At 25.3% G+C, this 20,613-nt stretch overlaps 4 protein-coding genes and 1 long non-coding RNA gene across 15 annotated transcripts in view; 2 read left to right on the top strand and 3 right to left on the bottom strand.

Annotated features, from left to right (window-relative positions):
• Positions 1-117: 117 nt before the first annotated feature.
• Positions 118-10,094, bottom strand: LOC132906571 (egalitarian protein homolog). Of its 4 annotated transcripts, none has more exons than XM_060958867.1 (9): positions 10,017-10,094; positions 5,689-5,877; positions 5,332-5,508; positions 5,043-5,228; positions 3,337-4,821; positions 3,131-3,211; positions 2,777-3,021; positions 2,151-2,536; positions 118-2,072 (listed from the first exon to the last, which is right to left on the bottom strand). In XM_060958867.1, the coding sequence occupies exons 5-9, from the start codon at positions 4,741-4,743 to the stop codon at positions 1,711-1,713; spliced, it is 2,481 nt and encodes an 826-aa protein (XP_060814850.1). In that variant the 5' UTR covers positions 4,744-4,821; positions 5,043-5,228; positions 5,332-5,508; positions 5,689-5,877; positions 10,017-10,094; the 3' UTR covers positions 118-1,710. The 4 variants fall into 4 exon arrangements, with proteins under 4 accessions (XP_060814850.1, XP_060814851.1, XP_060814848.1 ...); XM_060958868.1 differs by lacking the exon at positions 10,017-10,094 and adding an exon at positions 5,878-6,232 and having other exon boundaries at positions 5,689-5,809; XM_060958865.1 differs by lacking the exon at positions 10,017-10,094 and having other exon boundaries at positions 5,689-6,232.
• Positions 6,741-10,982, top strand: LOC132906570 (uncharacterized). Its single transcript, XM_060958863.1, has 4 exons — positions 6,741-7,195; positions 7,507-9,734; positions 10,000-10,283; positions 10,364-10,982. The coding sequence occupies exons 1-4, from the start codon at positions 7,130-7,132 to the stop codon at positions 10,528-10,530; spliced, it is 2,745 nt and encodes a 914-aa protein (XP_060814846.1). The 5' UTR covers positions 6,741-7,129; the 3' UTR covers positions 10,531-10,982.
• Positions 10,983-11,255: 273 nt separating this feature from the next.
• On the bottom strand, positions 11,256-13,064 carry LOC132906585 (protein unc-50 homolog). Of its 2 annotated transcripts, none has more exons than XM_060958911.1 (7): positions 12,935-13,064; positions 12,493-12,623; positions 12,267-12,418; positions 12,011-12,197; positions 11,734-11,867; positions 11,553-11,654; positions 11,256-11,415 (listed from the first exon to the last, which is right to left on the bottom strand). In XM_060958911.1, exons 2-7 carry the CDS (start codon positions 12,582-12,584, stop codon positions 11,279-11,281), a joined length of 804 nt encoding a protein of 267 aa, XP_060814894.1. In that variant the 5' UTR covers positions 12,585-12,623; positions 12,935-13,064; the 3' UTR covers positions 11,256-11,278. The 2 variants fall into 2 exon arrangements, with proteins under 2 accessions (XP_060814894.1, XP_060814895.1); XM_060958912.1 differs by having other exon boundaries at positions 12,493-12,592; positions 12,935-13,056.
• LOC132906587 (uncharacterized) lies at positions 12,600-14,703 on the top strand. The gene is made up of 2 exons (XR_009658006.1): positions 12,600-12,949; positions 14,271-14,703. It is a non-coding gene; the product is annotated as an uncharacterized LOC132906587 (long non-coding RNA).
• Positions 14,704-18,045: 3,342 nt separating this feature from the next.
• LOC132906573 (la-related protein Larp4B) overlaps positions 18,046-20,613 on the bottom strand; it is a 13,534-nt gene continuing 10,966 nt past the window's right edge. For all 7 annotated transcript variants that reach the window (XR_009658000.1, XM_060958872.1, XM_060958874.1 and 4 more), the window contains one exon: positions 18,046-20,613. This exon is cut by the window's right edge. The gene's annotated coding sequence lies outside the window, so the exon portion shown is untranslated.

Genomic DNA, 20,613 nt, shown 5'->3' with positions numbered 1-20,613 from the left:
TGATTTATTTGTTATTAATGCATCTTATCAATTATTTATTATTGAATTAATAATGTACAGAGGAAGAAAGGCAGGAATATTTTTTGCTGATAATAATATAAAGAAATCACTTTAATGTATTTCAAGAAATTTATTATGCACATTTTTCAAGTGTTTAATGTAATAAATTAATCACTGTTAATAACAACAATTTTACTACTATTTTAGATAAAATTGATCTGTCATTTTTTAGATTTAGGATACATTTTTAGTTAAAACGATTTAAATGCATTAGTACAAATAAGGCACCTGAATCTAATTTACTGTTAATATCATATTGATCAATGTTATATTTAAAGAAAAAAAGATGTTACATACATCAGTATGTTTGGTAATAAATATAATGTTAACAGGCATATTTCTGTTAAAGAATGTACTGTAAAATAAAAATTGATATTATTTAAAATCATTTCATGATAATGTTATACTTTAAAATGTATTGTAATTATAGCCTGTCTTACAAAGTTTATATAGTTTTCTATTCATAAAGAACTAGCTACTCAAAGAAAGAGAATAACGTAAAAGAAATGATAACATTACCATTATCTAAATATTTCAGAAATAACAATTTCATTGTTGCACATTGCATATTTTAAACAAGCATTTTCACAAACAATTTTATATATTTGCAATTTATAAGAATAATAAGATTCTAAATGGATATCTAAAATTAAACAATATACCAATGTACAGTTAAAAATTAGAAACAAACACTATATTCTTGAGAAGTATTGCATTAAAAGCTGCTGAATCTTAACATTATCACATTTGTATTGTTTTTTGCAGTTAATTTCCTTTAAATATAGTTATCCTTAAATTCTTTATTATAAGACTGTTCTTAAATCTCATTTATCATTATCAAGAAAGAAAGCATGCAAAGACTTCCATCCTGTTTCGTTAATTATAAACAGTATGCTAGAACTCAGCACAAATACAACTTCAAAAAAATTGGGCACATCAATGTAAAATGACTATTTTACATATTTATATTTATTTTACTAATCATTTTTGTATATTTTCATAAATATTTATTAAAAGTGAATATTATCAAAAATATTTTCCAATAAAACTGAAAATATTTTCATACAAAAATATATAAAAAGCACATTATGTAAGATAGCGGTTTTAATGCAGCACTTAACATGGAAAATTATTCTTTTCTACATATAATATAATTCTATACCTCTATAGTAATATAAAAATGAATAAAATTTTGTTTTAAAGTATCATTAAAACATTTATATGTTTATATTTTTTTACAAAGGAACAACATTAATGTTTTAGTCCTGAGGAGCAACGTAAATTATTCTAAAAAATATTATATCAAATATTCTTGTTAGTAAATACATAATTGGATTATTCCTTCTTGTATCTAGTAAAGAAAGATAATCATCTATGAAAATGAAATATTTCACAATACTGAATTTTTGTCATTAAAAAACAAATTTTTCCTAAATTCTGATTACTACAGCATCAGAGTTGGAAAAAAAATTGTATCGAATATTAATGTACCTGATTTTTGTAGTTTAAAATTACAATTTCGTCAAACTACATAAAATATATCAATTTTTACCTAGATTTTTTTATTTCTCATCACCTATTCGTCTTTTTCGTAAAAATCTAACAATGGCAACTTCCTTCCTTACCACTTTCACAATAACTATGACATATCTACTTTTTTGGCGAATTCAATAAATCTATACGTTCCTTTTCTTCTTCCGTGAGAAATATTTTGGTAATTACTATATCACCTGTACTATACGTTTGGCAAGCCACACTAGTTACGGTATTATAATCTGGTCGTGGACTTTTATTTTTATCTTGACACGAGCATACACACTTTGTCGGAGATATATCTGCACTGCTTGAGGAAAACTGATCAGTTGTAGAACCAGTAACAGCTGAAAGAATAGCTTCTAATTTTTCAATCTTTTCAAATCTATCCATTCGTCCATCAGAAAGGATTTCATCCACCATTTGCATTGATTCTGTGAGGCTTAGAGTATCAGAATTCTGTGATGACACTAGACCACCTATGAAAATAAATATATAAATATATGTAACCATATGGATATCACTAAATAATGCAAATTATTAACTATGAAATGTACCAGAATGTGAATTTTCAGAAGTATAACTTTCTATACTATGATACTGCAAATCTTCAATCTTATCGTCATCATCATCATCACTACTTTCTCCTTTTTCTTGACCCATGTTTTCAAGTTTTTCTAATTTTCTTGCAACTTTATAACTACCTTTCAGTTTTTCCTTCTCATCTTCAGTAAGATCAAGATAACGCAAAAGGCGTATTTCACGATTGCTTAAAACAATATTTTTGGTAGTTGCTTCTTCCATTCTTTTTTTCAAATCTGCAACTTCTGTTTCCACTTTCCGTTGCTTCTTTCGCGTTTTTACTTCTGCAGGTTTAATGTGTAATTGAATTTGCTCTTCACACAGCTCATTAAAAAGACCTTGTACTTCTGGTTTTATAAGTCTAATAATATCATAAGCAAAGAAAACAATTATAATTAACAAAGAACACCTAAGATATAATTATCATCTACACAAAATTACAGAAATACAAAAAATAATTACAGAAATTATAGAAAATCTTTTGGTTATTCATTTGTTAAGTCATTTGTAAATAAATTTGTAAATGTAAAATAATGAACTACTATATTAAATATGCATAGGACAAATCAATCAATAAATAAAAAATAATTAAATACTACACCTAGACATGGAGACATATATTTGTGGAACCAAACTCAGAACATCACTGCTAGCATAAATGAGCATATCTCGTGTTAATGGACGCCTACACCAGTATCTTTGATTATTACGATAGATATTTTTCAATTGTTCTTTTAATGGATTACTTGGAGCACCATAATGATCACATAGTGTATTCAAATTAACATTCTTAACTTTATATACAGGTTTACCAGTTTCTTGAAATTGCAATACAGCATGAGCTGCCTAGAAATACAATTTAAACACAAATTATTCTTTAAGCATCATATACTTTTAGTACTTTATATTCTAAAAAATATTTAAAAAGACTTTAATGATTGTGAATCTCAAATACCTGTGTATCAAAAACATTATTCAACATAATTTTAAATTGTTTGTACAAATTAACACTGTCATTTCTACAATCATGAATCACCTAAAACAATACATACAATTAATAATCAAAATAAAACCATGAAAGCATAAATAAATCTACAAAGTGTAATGAAATTTCAAGTTCTAATTCTATTTTAATATGAAGTTTTAAATATTGTTCCTTACTTTAATAACATCTTTATGTTCTAGAAGTTTTTGAAGGCCTCCAGCTTGTACAAGATTAGGACAAGTAAATAAATCGAACACATATGCTTGTCCAGACATAGTTCCAATTTGTACAAGTGTCAATTGTCCTTTAACTCCTAAATTTATTCCTTCACAGTCAAATGAAACAACTATTTTACCATTAGGAGGAGGCTTACGAGGATTTATTATATCTTCTATAATTTGAAGGCTCTCCCTGGGATTTACTATTATTTTAGTTTGTTGCAATATCTTTAATTTCCAAGCATCTCCCATTTGCATGGTTTGTAAACTTCTATCCTTTTCTGTATTATCTGCTAAAGTCTTCATTACAAGCATATTTATTCTTTGTTTCAAAGTTTGTTGTTGCAAGCTTACTGGAGGAGAACTACTATTACTTTCAATAGATGAAGAATGAGAATTTTGCACAGAATTAATCTGACTTGTAACATTGGTACTAATAGATTCTGAATTAACTGTTTGCAGGGGTGCTTGAGTATTGTTTGGTTGAATAACTTGATTTATATTTGCTTTGTCTGCAGTATTATTTTGATTTCTTGTAGAATTTGGAAATCTTGTTTTTGCTTTCCCTTCTATAGGGGAAGATTTTGGTCTTCCAATTAATGTTACTAAATTACTTTGAACGTGAAATGCATCTGGGAACATTTTGACAAATGTACACAAATCCTGCGGTGTTTTAAATATTGAAGTCCAATTTTCATAAGAAAATTTATCATTAACTATGTTGAACATTTGATCTACAAGGATTGGACCCTTTTGTTCAATACATTCACACAAAAAATCTAATAATTTTGCAGTAATCTCTGGGTCTATAGGTATATCAGGTTCTAATTCCACGAAAGGTTCTGCCTTCATGCCTTCATATTGCTTTAACATTACATTATCTTCCGTAACTACAAAAGCATCAGGATATTTTATAAGAAAGTCTCTAAATTCCTTATAATGTTGACCAGAAATATGTCTAACTTCAGGAGAAGCCTGAGACCGATGTCCTAAAAGACTTTTTATTGGTACTTCTGTACCAACGCCATATTGCATTAATTTATTTGTAAAATATTCTACAGCCTCTCGAGCATAATCGCGTTTCCCTCCTAATTTACACCCATTTTCTTCTTCTACGACTTGTTGAAATGTATTCACTGATACGTAATCACCATTAATAAGAAAAAGCATTGGATATTGAGCTAAAAACTTTTTAAGGCCACTCTGTGATCCACCAGCTATTTGGCGCATTTCTTTTGTAAATCCCTTAGCTCCAAACTGACAACTTAAATCATGTAATGTTCGTGGACCACCTTTATCCACAAGAAGCTCCAAAAAAAATAAAAGTGTCATATTTCGTACAGTCTCATACTCTGAGCTATCCATCTTTTTATTTTATTTATTGCTTCCAGAAAATATACTTCTTATTGATTATAATATCCACACAATCATGTCATGATATATCTAAGTATAATAATTTAAATAATTAAATTTAATTAGTTTTAACAAATAACCACAATATAAATATTATTTTTTATTTAAAATAATAACTACGTTTATTTTATATTAAATCATTGTAATGTAATTTCTTAATAAATTAAGCATATATATAAAACTAAATTATTATATCTATCTTATTATTATTAATATAAAAATATAAATGAAATCAATATGTATGTATTTACCATTATAACTATCAAATACTAAGGATATGAGCACAAAAATAAATTATTGCCATTTTTTAATATGTACTCTTACAAATAACTCATTGGCAAGACTTTTATATAAAAAGATACACTTGTTTTAAGATTAATTAAATGCCAATGACTAAATAATTGCACAGTCACCATCACAGGGAGAGAAAGCTAGATCTAAAAACCCATTAATATACATAACTAAATATGAAATATTTTATCAGACCAATTTGTACCTTCGGTAATTATCAACACTTATATTATACTTTTTTATACGAACCTTGTATTATGAATAACTAGGCTTCCTATAGGTATAATTTCTTCTTTGCTAATGGAGTGTGTGTTGTATAAAATATGAACATTATAAAATTTTCGTTTCTCTCCATAAATTACTTGAGACTATTAATAATAATTTACTTGGAAAAGATATGGATTATAATATGATACTTATGTTAACCTGTTAAATATAAACATTGATTATACTACATATATATGTTTATTTAATCACCAAGGAATAGTGGCAGAAATTTAATATTGAATAATAAAATATTTCTATGTACCAATGAATCTTTAATAAACTAAAAAGAAAAAATTATGCAAAATGTCTATAGAACATAAGTAGAAAAAAACTGCCCACCTATAACACACATAAATATTTATGAATTCCTACATTTTTTTGCATTGCAAATCGAAGCATTAAAGGTGTATTTCACAATTTGTTAATGTATCACAGTCCATATCATGTACAAGACATATGTCTGTATATTAATTCACTATATTACTATATAGTATTGTGTAATTTGACATTGAAGAATATGATAATTACCTATAACAAATAAAACTTCGCTGAACTTCGAAACACATCAGATCAGAGATTTTAGAATCGACGATATCTAAATTCTAAGATATCACAGGTCAAACAACTCTGACATAGATTTAAAATACCACGCCACACTAATGTTCTCGATATGTGTTTCTATAGCATTTGTCAAACATTTTCGAACTTGTTCTTCTCTCAAGTAACAATGACAGTTATAGTTGATTAGAAACTTGTTTTTTTCTTTTATCTTGCCTAATATTATATGGTAAAATTTCAGTCATTTGCCAATGTGGTGCACCGTGCAATATATCATCCTATACATACTGATATACACATATCCAATTAATCCTCACCTGGTAAAACAGACACAGGAGGGAGTATCAAAAGAAGAAAATAATTTTCTCAAAAGCTCTATAATATTCGATAATATTCATTTAATACTCATCTAGATTTCAAATAATACAATTATTTTAAAATAGATTTGCGTTTACATACAATTTTATAATATGCTATTTAATTTTATTTGTAATATATACACATCAATTGGAATTATATACACTATACAAAATAAATCATTCGTTTATCTACTAATTCTTTGTAGAAAAGAACATACTTCAAAGATATGTATATATCAAATACATAAATGGTACAACAAAAATTTATAATAAGCAGATTTTTAAGAAAGATATACGTATAGTAAATATATATATAATTATATAATACAACTATATACCAATATGTATATATGTACATTACGTAGTAAAATATATGTAACATAATATCAAAATTGCTGATTTGGAATGAAATTCGAAATGTAGTAAATCTAGTAAAATTACATCTAATTAAAGCATTAAAAAGATATTCTTTTTGGTTATGAAGAACAGTGAAAAATTTAAAATGAATCAAAGTTTAGAATATTTTCTTGGTTTAAAAAGATACTAAAACGATATACATATGTATATTTTATTCACTAGATTTTGCTATTTATGTTGGCTGCATTTTTATTTCGAATCATTTGTCACATAATTTGTTTGAAATAAGTTTCCAGTGAAGTAAAAGTATTTTAAACAAAAATTATTATAAGAAATAATATAAATTAAAAAATAAATAAAACAGAGGGGTTTTATAAAACATTTTTTGAAAGTTTTAAATTAATTGCAAGATAATATTGATAATTTACTAATTATAACATATATGTGTGAAAATTAATGAATATAACGAATGTGTATAAATTACAATTGTTAATTTAAACTGAAATATGTTTTGCGGTAATGAAGATGAATTTGAACCGAGAATAACACCAAGACCTGCATCTAAACTTGATGTAAGTTTTTGTTCAAGATGTAAATTAATATATATATAATAAAAAAAATAAAATATATTAATCTTGAAATTTCTTATAATATTAGTAAGCTTAAAATAATAGTGAAGTATTAATTTTTTCTCCATCTTTGTAAAGATTTTATTAGAAGCAATAAAAATTTAATATCGAATTACGTGGAGTAAGAAATACAAGCCAATAAATAAATTGAAGGTTTAGTGATTAATGACTATTGGTAGTTAATTTAAATTTAAAAATTAGTAAGAATAATATATTTTAAACAAAAAATTATTTTTTAATAATTCTAATTTCAGTGTTTTGCAGTACCATGTGTACCTGAAGTTTCTTTAATATTTGACAAACCTCTAAGTTGTAAGAGTACAGAACATGCACATTTTTGTTCATCATCTGAGGAATCTAAAGGTTTAAGAAGTAAAAGTAGTCATTCTTCTCCATTAAACGTTAATGGATCATATGCAGCTTGGAAAGAACAAAACTATTTAGGGAAACCCCTATCTTCTAAAGTTAATGATTGTATAGCTCCTTTAAAAGAACATTCTAATCAAAATTATGTTTTGCACTCGTATTTAACAGAAGGTAATATTACAAATACTTTAAATGAATCCAAACGAAAGAACTATGCTTTAAAGGAAGATATTTATAATTCTTCGCACTGCAAACAAAAATCAAGTAGAGAAAACAATGATTCTCCTTGTAAATATAATTATGAAGGGTCTGAAAGTAATACATTGCATACTGATAAAGAACAAAATACAAAGATACAATGCAACAATAAAAGAAGACATATAGATTCTTTGTCTGCTATATCACAAGTTATTAAGCCTCGTATAAATGCTGATAATTACAAAGTTAAAGAAGATGAATATTCTCCATTATTATATGAGAGACAATTAGCAGCCCATAATGCTAACCAACAGAAAGTATATAATGATTCAGTTCCTGAATCAAATGTACAAAATGTACCTACTAATCCAGGTACATTGCAACGAAATGAACTCCAATTACCACATTATTTAGGACAACAATATCCTTATTTTAACATGAGTGCATATCCATTTCCTCAACTCCATCCTTATCCTACTAACAATACAGATAATCAAGAAACAGTAAAGAATTTATTACAAATTATAAATAGTCAAAATGAGCAAATTAAATCTTTACAGATACAAGTTGATAGATTGTTGAAAATACAAGAAGAAAATTTAAAAGAAAGAAAAAAATGCTCTTGTTCCTTTCAATTACAAACACAAAGTGATCAATTCCATATAAACTCTAATAATGTTTTAGGTACTTCTAATTATGTTACTGTGCCTGAAAACACAAAAAGAAGTGTCTATCGGAGAGATTCTCCTCAAGATAGAAAAAAAGAGAATTGTAGCAAAAATGAAAATATAAATCAAAATGAATTGATATTAACAGATGCACAATCAAAAAAAGCATTTATGCAACAAAAAGTTTCAATTGGAGTAATGACAAGTTTTGAATTCACTGTACAAAATAATCCTTTTACAATGGATATTGAAAATTATGAAAAAAAAGATGGTCAACAAAAGCAAGAAAATTTAAAGATGTGTAACAGTGTTGGTCCTCATGATACTAATGAATCATTAAGAAGATATAAAAACTCCTTTACTCGAATGCCTAGTGCACAATTAGAAAACATAGTTGAAGACTCAGAGAGTTACATGTCATCTAGTCAACAACAAAGTAGTAACTTAAATGCAACTACTTCTACAAAGGATTTAGAGAAACAAGCTTATGTAGATATTCGAAGAGAAACAGATACTCATAGATGTGAATCTCCAAAATTATGTAAAAATGAAACAAGAAAATCAGATGAAACTGAAAATAGAATAAAAAAACATTTAGAAAACTGTACCGTGAAAACAAGAAATTATGAAAATATAAAAACACCAATGATTCAAAGAAATCATGTATGTGTGGATACTGTAGGTACTGAATATACTGCCCAAAAAAATAAAAAATTTATAGCAAATACCTTTACTAATGTAGATCAAGATAAGGAAGCAAATATACAACGAGATAATAGTTCTGTAAAAACAAATAATTTTGTAAATAATTCTCGTTATCACACTGATTATCAACAAGAAGGGCAGCCTTTTGGATTGAAGCAGAATTCAAATTGCATTGAAGACAGTCTAATTTTAAACAGTGATGATTTGAAAATAAATGAAAGGCCACTTAGTCCAGAACCTAGTATCCATGTTGAAATGCAGGAGTATTCTAGTGATGATGATAGTGAAAATGTTAAACGAAGTTCAAAAGTGGGCTGGACGTTTTACAATGATGTTCTTGGACAAGTAAATCAATTATTACAGAACTCTTGTATTATAGATGATCAACAACAAAAACAAACAAAAGTAAATCAAAATGAACGAGATGAAACTGATAATAGAGCAGTATTAGATACTGTAAAAGTAGCTACATTACAGCAACTTAAAAAATTTGGAATTAGTTTAAGTGAAAATTCAGAAGCTAAAGAATTGAACAACAGTAACAAGTATGTTTTGCATCTATTAAAAGTTTGTACATAACGAAAATCTTGATTATCTATATTTTGTTAATCTAAGTAATTATGTAATTTAATCAAGGTAACTTTTATTACAATCTATTTATTATAGTTCTTACTATATAAAATATATTATTCAAATTTTATATTGTAAAACAAATGATTAACATTACTCTGGATAATTAAGTATTATATAATTGAATTAAATCATATCTATATTATATGTAATGAATAATTCTAATGATTTATTTAAAAGAATGGCATTCGACTTACCATTTTATCCACGTTTGGATTATCAAACAAACATGACACAAGCTACAAGTGCTGTAAATGAAACAAATACAAGTATGCATATGAAGGCATTAGCTTTAAAGTATCTAACTGACGAACAACTTGCTGAATTAGCAGTACAAAGGCAAGGTGCATCAGTTAATCATCTCATGGTTAGCAATTTACAAGGAACAAATATGTCTTTTGCCACAATGCGTTATTTACAAAGATATCAATTAGTTCCAGGAAAAAATAATATTCAAACAGAAGGTAAAAATATAAATTAAAACAACTTTTAATCAGTGTATACACAACATACTTTTAATTAAATTAGGTTATTTATTCTACAGATATTAATGCACTACAAAATGAAATGTCTCCAAAGGCAGACTTAAAAGTTACAAATCCAAGAAATAGTCCAAAACAACGTCTTCCATTTAGTCAAACACCGCGAACAACCTGTCCCAGTAAGATTTTAGACATTTCAGCTTTAAAACAGCAACCTAAACTCTTATAAACAATTAACAAATTAAAATTATAATTTTAATAGTCCTTAAAATTTTTAACTTTTTGATTGTTAATCCCTATGCTTTAACTATTAAAAGTTTATAATTATATCCATCAATTATATTTCTTGATCAACTAAAAATATATGTTCGTGTATACAACTAAACACTTTACTATTTGTAAGCAATCAAAGGGTTAAAAATATTCGTATTCAAGAGAGAATATCTTTACAGTATACTTTACATTATTTATTTCTTATTTTTATAATAAATATAAGACAATTTTTTAAAATGAAATATTTTAAGAACTATTTGACAATATAAAAGTGTTATATACAGTATTTATACAAATAATTCGTACGATATAACAATTTGTCCAATAAGACCATCTTTCACATGAACAATATAAATAAAAAAAAGTAACATTTCTAACTAATAATATACAAACATTTTTTGCATCTTTAGAAAATTAAATACAAATAGTTTTGTCATTTAATTATATAACTTTTACGAATGTATAATTATTTAAGAAAAATTTGTAACAAAATACATTGATATATCTTTTTTATATATTTTGTTTTAGAAAGAAATAAATACCTAGAACTTTCTATTAAACATATTGATAATTTTTCCAGACTACATATAAATATTTTCCATTGGTACACACACACAGCAATTATAATTCATTCAGTTTTAATGCATAAACACTTGTATCAAAAATTAATTTGAAATGAACTTTTGTAATAAAATAAGCTTTATTCAAACAACTCGATAATGGTAAAATTCCATAACTAAATGACTAATATTGATACCTGCACAAGTTGTCATAATATACATTACTAATATTATTGGTAATGTTGATAATATTATATGTGTTTTGTGAAGTATTTCCATACCTGAAATAAATGCAAAGAATTTATTAACTTTTATTTTCCAAATTATAATTGCCAAGCTTTTTTTAATTTTTTAGTTTTACAAAACTTAATTATTTAATTGATGTTTAAATGATATAATACTAAATTTATGTACTTACTTGTGTAACCCAAGAATGTTATGTAAATATAGTAACTAATAGCTATTAACCAGATTGTGTTTCCAACAAATCGTGATGAAAATGTATCATAGTTTATAAGACCTAGAATAATAAATACAAGAAGAAAAATATCAATAAAAGAACAAATTGCGAAATACTAATAGGAGATAAGTAAATTTACCATTGTACAAAAACAACTGTACGATATGGAGTATGACTAAAGGTGGAAAAAATGCATTTAAGTGTATGTCAAATGCATAACCCCATTCTACATCTTGGGTTTTGTCAATTCTTAGATAACGATTTGTTATAATCCTGCAATTAGTAGAAATTATTTGCTTTATAATATTTTATTCACACACACACACACACACACGCGCGCGCGCGCGCGCGTGTATATATATATATATAATGTATACCATATAATACAATTTTAATAGCATTAACATATAATTTACCAAAATACTGTTGCTACTATTAAGCCAGCTGCAAGATAATCAATAAATATCATATAAAATAGTAGCTTTATAAATTGAAGAAATCCTAATCCCAAAACAATGGTAAAACCAATAGAAGATATACATAGACAACACATTAATAGTACCAAAAATGCAGGATCATCCCTTGCAAATTGTGACTTTGTCTCTAGAAAAAAATTTAATTTTTCACAGTGATAATACATTGTGATATCATTTTAAATGTGAAGTAACTTACGTTTTCTACTTTGAAAATTTCTATATACTTTTTGTGGCGATATAAATAAAAAGATCATTTGCCATAATGCAAATTCAAAGTCCATTTGTTCAAATTTTAATAATTTCCTTAGATACTTGTAACATTTTGTTGCTGCACCCATACAGTCTTGTCTAAAATACATTTGTAAAAATATTCAAATTTATTAAATTAACCATAAATTTAAATATTTTGATTGATCTTATACCTGTAAGTTACTGGCATAGGTAAATTTGAACCTGTTTCAACTGGACCTGGTGAATTACATCTACTTACTGGTGGTGATGTGGAATATTTCATTTTGGAATCTATTCAACACAAACCGTTCATTCTGTAAATCTTAAATAAATCATTAGAAATATATTATAGTATATAGTATATATAAGCATTACAATTTCTTTTGGATATTTTATTACACAACGATCATTGTACTTAAAGTATAACAATAATAGTATAATCTTTTACCAGGACCATCACTAACATTTATTTACAATTTTTTTATTATAAAAAATATCTAATATGTCAGTTATATAGATGTATCTTTATTATTATTATAGGTTATGTTTATGTGTTATAAATGACAAAAAATACAGTATATAATAGTCTTTTTCGACTATTCAATAATTACACAATGCTAAGTAATTATTTAAATTAATAATATTCAGGTAAATATATATGTAGAATATAACTTTATATTTTCAAAGTCAAGATTACTTGAACCACGACAGTTATTGGTCAGATTCCATTCAATCTGATTCAATTTTACATTCATTTTATTCCATCACCGTTAAATATCTACAAATATTCCAATATCAATTATGATACATGAAATAGCTTAAAATTTCTATTAAAAATTAAGTTTTTAGAAATAATAGATATAAGTAAATGACAAAATTATTGGTATATATTAAAATATATTTATTATTGTTATAATTCAATTTCAAGATAAGGAGCAACTTATATTTAATTTAGAAATGTTAACACTTTTTAAATATTTGCATTCTCCAAGATTTTACTCATTTGATTCATAAAAGTTTTAAAAGCTACCATAATATTAAAAGCGAATTATTGCTTTGCTTAAAACTGTTAATTATTTTATTCTTTATGGCTTATATAAAGTACACATAAATTCAAATGATAAATACGTAAAATATAAAAATTGTTGAAAAATAGTAGAAGCATTAAAAGGTAATATCATCAAATTTTAGTTGTTAGAAAATAAATATAATTTACATACGTTGGTATTAGTAAATCCTAATATACATACATACATACATATATATATATATATATATATATATATATATATATATATATATATATATATATGTATGTACTATATAAATGCTTACTTTCCAAAGTTTTTTATATGTCTTTATTTATTCATTTATTGTTTATTTATATTATGTACAAAGTAATTTCTAAACATATAATGGACGCAACAAAGAAACCTATTATATACAAATATATATGCGGTTACAGATATAGTGAAAACTTCACACATCAAACATAAAATTATATATGTATGTAATTGAATTTCGTTTTATACATTGCGCCACGAGATAATATTTAAAGCTAATATAGGTTGTATCCTAACTTCTTTGTCTTCTTTTCCATATTTTTCTTTATAAGATACAATTATATGCGCGTATGGATACCATTTTTGTCGTATATTCTTACATATCTTCTATACATTTTTGTATATATATATATATATTTATATTATATATATATTTATATATTTATTTACTTATTTATATAGCAAACCATCGCATCAATACCGAAATTTATAAAAATATACATGTACTTTTAAAAATTATGCATTTTAAATTAAGCACACTAATACTAAATTATATATGTTTGTAGGTATGTATGTATACGTAAATACTCAATTTAAATTTGGCTTATTTTATATTTACGTATAATAAGCCAACATTCAATTAAGTTTCACACTTCTTTTATATCATCCTCTGTTTCGATTGGCAGGGAATATAAGAGCTGTTCGACAGATTATTTTGTATAGTGCGAACTCCTTTCACGTGGAAATTGGAAGATATTGATAAATATAAAAGGATCAATTGGGACTTTTACATACATATGAATATATGTAAAAAGGCACTGAACGTACAACGAGTTCGTCCGCAATATAACTGATGGTATTAGGACGTATTAGGGGTATTACAGAAGCAACGGTGTAATTAACAAGAACATTTCCATTATTTTGCGATTTGACAATGACAAGAAAATGTCGATATTGTAATTATAACTTAATAATTTTATAATTGGCCGATACAAATTAACAAGCCAAATGAAAGTATCATTGCATTATTTTTTAATGTTGTTCCTAAATAATTGAAAAATGGTTATTAAATTAACTCTTAAATTTTTCAATTAAAATTTATTCATCTAATCAAACGGCCAGCATTACTAAAAAAAAAAAAATGTTTAGATTGTATCACTCATATCTTTATAAGAAATGTTATAAACAATTTGGACCCAAATGTATAAATTAATTTCGTTACTATAAAATATATCGTAAATATATAAAAGTTTTGCGTATAATTCGAGTAATACTTAACACGACCAATGCAAATTTTCCACTTGAAAGATAAATTTTGTTGTATGCATAGAATATATAAATCCCAACGCTTTATTAAAAGTATTGCATGTGTAATTGTGTATACTTGTTATCTGAAATTGCACGAAGCACATCAGAAAATCCTGACCAACAATAAATAGGTATTAAGGTGTATAAGAAACGATTTCTGTTTCGATTTCATATTACCATATTCTAACGTTTGCTCAATGATCATTTTGATCAAATTTTATTTAATGTCACTTGTGATATGATATATTGTAATTAATTAATCTTTCTCATTTGAGCACGATAAATTACATTTATTGCAATATTTTCTGTTTAAATTTAAACAAATTTGATTTCATATTGTAGAATGGCTCTGTATACGAGTTTACATATAAAGGCACATATAATGTGCGATATTAATTATAAAAATTTCGCATGTAGACTCCCTCGTTATACAAGTCGTGCCACATATGCAAAAAAATTAATATTTATATTTATAATATAATAAAATAATAACCAATAAAAATACATTAGCACAAAATATTTGCATATACTTTCTGAGAAATTTGTTAATTTAATTACTTTAGATATTGTAGTCCAGTGCCTAGTATAATAAATAAATCTTATTTACAAATTATAATTTTCTCATCATACATAATATGTTATCTGTAAAGTACTGACAAACGAAGATCTTGTTCAGGAATGTTTACCAAATTAATTTATAAGTAGTATGTAACAAAGTATTTGTTCGTATTTTAATATGGTTTTAATATATATATTGTGATGTATTCTTACGCATCGCTAATATTCCAAACACTAAATGTTTAATTCATTATGTTATTTCACTTGTATTTAATCGTAACATCCTTTAGTCATTTGTAAAAATGGTCATTTAGTAGTTACAAATATTTTAAGAAACTTTTCGTCGTATTATCGTATTATTGTTTTTCTATACTTTCTTTGAAATCATTAAGAAAGTCATTGACGTCGTAAATGTGCGATAAAAAATGCAGCATTATTTAAAAGCTTCAACTTGAAATGTTTTAATGTAACATATTCAGCACAATGTATATGATGTAAATTACTTTCTGTTTCTTAGATCATTGTTTCAAGAACAAAATAATTGTATCTTCTTTCAAGAATGTGTCTGAGTTTAATATCTGTAAATAATTATTTTTAATATACATGGTGATTAATAACTTTGGTTATTTAACGTTATTTCTATTTTGAGAAGTATGAGGGAACTTTATTTATAAAAATTATATGATATTAAGAGAGTCATAACATACCAATATTAATTTTTTTTTTGAAGTAGAAGACTTTTAGAGATTTCAAAGTTACTTCTATCTTTTTTCAACAGTATACACTATACTTTTTTATACTTAGAAAAATAGCGAATTTAAACAATTTTAAGAATCTTTAATATAAGTTCATTCGAGAATAATTAAAGAGATAAAAGGAGTTTTATATCACGTTTATCTTGGAAAAGATGTTCCTTTGCATCGACATAATATTAAAGTAGTCGAATTATTGAAGCCCTTATACTTGTTGAAATTTTTAAATTGATTATAACACATATAACAGTGATTAATATTTATTTTGCATCTTCTAACGTTATTGGATTTTCAGGATACAGAGATAGTTCATGATTCAATGTGATTCCATGAATTGTTCTGGATCTAAAAGATTCATGAATATTAATGGAAGGAAGTCTCAGACAGATATTTAACAATGTCAGTTGCTATTTACATTTCTTATTATTCTGTACTATCTACATTTCTTACTACTCCAACTTCAATCCAGACAGTTCAAGTATGAAGAGAAGACTCATTGCAATATGTATTACAATAAAATGTATGAGTTTTGCAATTTCATAATTTCAATGTTGATGCAAATAAACACTACTTCTAATATTTCCCATAATATAAAACTCGTTTTACTCTTTCATTTAATGTCAAATATCCGTTATTTTACTAGAAATAAAAAAGTATAGTATGCCCTTTAAAAGAATATAGAGGTGGATCTTGAAATCCTCAAAATTCCTTCATTTTATTAATTATTAGTGATATATCATGAGCCCGCTCGTACAAGTCTTGTAAATAAAGTCTATTTATATTTCACAGGATAATAAAGACATTTAAGGTAGTCAAAGTTTATCCATTATTCGCATTTTGATCAAAATGAAAACTTAAATTCTAGGAAAAGTACAATTCACTTATTCTTATTAAACAGTCACGTTAAAATTTTGTAATCCCTCTGTTTTAAAGAATCTTGTGAAAACAACATAAAACAATTAAATGCAAAATGAATAAATACTACAAAATATATATATATATATATATATATATATATATATATATAATTTTTACATATCAGGAATTATATTCTTAGACAAAATAAATGTTATTATATTCTATATTCTACTACAAACATATCTTAAATAACGAAAACGGAAACCTAATATAATTGACTTTAATTGCTATCAATATATATAATATAAGAAATATTAATACAAGATAATAAAGGAAGACAATAAAGTTTTATATTATTACGCAATGTGATTGTACATCATTAACTATCATCGATATTATATTTCGTAAAAATAATAACTGTCAAATCATGCTTTCCAGCAAATATTAACAATGACTCAAACTTATTTCTTGCAATTTTCTCACATTCAGTTATGCATCCAGCAAAATGTGTATGATATTTTGTAGTTTTCAAATCATGTAACTACTATTCACTTAATTTTGAAGTATGTTCGTAGTAAGATAATGATTGATATATCTCAATTATTTAATCAATAAGTAATATTAAATACATAATGATATAATTTGATTCCTTATAACGTACAAAGCGTTTAATTTCAGCTTTGTGTATGCAAATAATTGTTGTCTTTTGTAAAACAATATTTAAGAGATCACGTAATTTTAATCAAATCTGCATCTTGAGTAAAGATACTGTCAGTCTCTTGTTTCAAAGATAGTGGCAGTTTCCTTATGCCCTGAATAAAATTACATGCGGAAGTAGTTGCCACCGTATTTACTGGAATACCTCAGTTTCCTCTATCTTATTCATAACTCTAGGCCATACTTCATCTAAACTGTATCTATACAATGTTTAATAAATAAAATACATGTAACATAATGTGAGATTTTAAAGTAAAAGTAAAACCAATAACAGTAATTAATGTTTAATTTTGAAATTTGTCACTTTACATAGTAATAAACAAACGTCATAGATCATATTATAATACACAAGTTTTCATAGTTAAAAAATCAGACTTTCTAGGCCTGTAGCCTATGAAACGGAGTACACATTATACATTGTATTTCTGTTGGACTTCAATCTAATCACAGTTTATTCTGATGGATGAGTTAACGTAAGTTTATCAGCCACGATTTTGTGACGATCTTATTAAAAAAAGAACAGAGTTCTAATATACCTTTTTTCCATACATTCCAATCACAATTTTATCCCAATATGCCACCCTTACCCTGGACCATTCAAACGATATTAACTTGAAATCATTATATACCTTATTTCTTAATTACAATGCTAGCATAAAAACTTTTTCTATACCAATCCTTCTTATGTGAAGCTTAAAATGTCCCACCTTGTGCATTTGATTTTACAAAATAATTGTTTTACATAACTCTACGATTTGTTATTGTTGACAGAATAAGCGATCATTACGATCCAAGGTATTGGTGCGTCTATTTCTCACTTTATATTATACAGGTATATAATATATACCAACAGTTTAGCATTTCTTACATTAAATTCCATACATTTAGTAAAGACAATGTATAGAGAGGAATCAACTTTCAAATTTTTTTACATATAATCCGTAGCGATAATTAAAACGAATATTCAAAGCATACACATAATTAGCTATACATAATTTATGGGGTAACGCATAAAGTAAGACAAATCACTTTAACATTGTTTATGTTTTCTAAAACTCCATTATCAAGAAATGTTAATGCTTATCCAATTTTATATATATATATATATATATATATGTATATATATATATATATATATATATATATATATATATATATATATATATATACACACATATACATATATATATATATATATATATATATACACACACACACATATATTTATTTATTTATTTATTTATATATAAGTGTGTATATCTTTTGTATTTATATTAATCTTTTTATCAGTAAATTCACGCTAATATACATTATATATAAACTAAGCAAATTAATTGACGAATTACTATACCATTTAACTATTAATTATTCCTCTTTTATTTTTATTCGATAGTAAGATATTAAAATACATATAACATTAAACAATATCAATCTTATTTGGAATAAAAATACTGTGCACGCGATGTACCATTGATGAAACGATTTATCTTTTATATAACTGCAGAAAATAAACTTTATTATTAACTGATGTAACTAAAAATTGATATTGATATATTGCTGCATGTATATTGAGATATTACATGGTATAAGTTAAAAGAAAACTAATAAAAATGTTTTGCGATCAAAATCAATTTCATTTTCCTTTTAAATAGCCAAATTTAGTGTATATTTCCCTTACTTATATCATGCTCTGTCAAAACAAAAATAAAAATGAAAACAGAAAAAAGTAAACGAAAAAAGAAACAATATGACATATTTACATCAAATAAAAGTAAAAATAATATTAATCTCCGAATTAGTGAATTTACTAATGAAAAGATATTTATGTGTGTATGTTAAATATACCGTACTTGTTTCTTGATGTAATCAACTGAATTACATTAAATGTTGAAGGTATCATTGAGATACAATTAATATAAGTTGTGCTACAAGACTGAGACTAAAGCAAAGTGTTTACAGCACCACGATTTAAACTGAAACAATTAATATCTTGATGCATTTACAGTTGACAATAAATTTTTCTGTATATCCAACATTGCGACTAATCACTTCAGATATAAAAAATTAAAAGGCAGTATTATAAATGTAAAGTATAATTATACATGTTGGTAATTGTTTTATAGTTCAGGAGATTGGTTTTCCTTTAATATTCATTATTTCAATTTCTGTACGCATATCAGTAACAAATATATCATATGCGTTATTCACTATAATGTATAGGTACATATAATTATATAACATCTAAAGCCAAGCTCCTGTAATATACACAACATTTTGAGGCACTTAAACGTGTGCTCAAAGACCATGTTTCTGACAACTCTTATATTACTTGCCAAAGCATAATTCTAAATTTTATGTTATCTCATGTAACGGTAATATTAAAAAGAAAAGTCAGTGCCGTAAATAGGTGCCTAAACATGTCACAACAATTTTTTTTCTCATTTGAGATGAATACAAAACTAAAATCTATTTAATATTACTTCCAGAATATTAATAACAGTAGATAACTTATTATCATTTCTGATTTACGCGGAATAAAAATTTTAAAGTTTCTAAGTAGAGACTAGAATGTACCTGAGACAACATGGAATGTTATATTTTCTAAAGTCAAAGAGGAAGAAAGAGAGAAATATACTAATGGTCTAATTTAATCTTCTTGTGTTATATTATTTTCTTTGCTTGTACGTGTATTCTGTCTTAGAAACTATTGATAATTTTATCAATAAATATACCGAATTTATATTTCTGTTTTATAATATGACGATTACAGTATCGTAAGACAAGTAATTTTTTAGTATTTTATAATATTCTGGATAAATATGAAAGATTAAGTGTT

This window comes from Bombus pascuorum, chromosome 4 (assembly GCF_905332965.1).
Source record: "Bombus pascuorum chromosome 4, iyBomPasc1.1, whole genome shotgun sequence".
Lineage (NCBI taxonomy): Eukaryota > Metazoa > Arthropoda > Insecta > Hymenoptera > Apidae > Bombus > Bombus pascuorum.
Note: the sequence above shows the minus strand (reverse complement) of the source record. Positions and strands in the feature narration are given on the sequence as shown.

Coding starts and splice junctions, on each gene's coding strand:
- LOC132906570 (XM_060958863.1), top strand. CDS start 7,130: ATGTTTTGCGGTAATGAAGATGAATTTGAACCGAGAATAACACCAAGA. Junction 7,196..7,506: donor GACCTGCATCTAAACTTGAT/GTAAGTTTTTGT, acceptor TTCTAATTTCAG/TGTTTTGCAGTACCATGTGT. Junction 9,735..9,999: donor GAATTGAACAACAGTAACAA/GTATGTTTTGCA, acceptor TTTATTTAAAAG/AATGGCATTCGACTTACCAT.
- LOC132906585 (XM_060958911.1), bottom strand. CDS start 12,584: ATGAAATATTCCACATCACCACCAGTAAGTAGATGTAATTCACCAGGT. Junction 12,419..12,492: donor CCTATGCCAGTAACTTACAG/GTATAAGATCAA, acceptor AATGTATTTTAG/ACAAGACTGTATGGGTGCAG. Junction 11,416..11,552: donor AACATTCTTGGGTTACACAA/GTAAGTACATAA, acceptor CATTTATTTCAG/GTATGGAAATACTTCACAAA.
- LOC132906571 (XM_060958867.1), bottom strand. CDS start 4,743: ATGGATAGCTCAGAGTATGAGACTGTACGAAATATGACACTTTTATTT. Junction 3,212..3,336: donor AACATAAAGATGTTATTAAA/GTAAGGAACAAT, acceptor GTATTGTTTTAG/GTGATTCATGATTGTAGAAA. Junction 3,022..3,130: donor ATAATGTTTTTGATACACAG/GTATTTGAGATT, acceptor TTGTATTTCTAG/GCAGCTCATGCTGTATTGCA.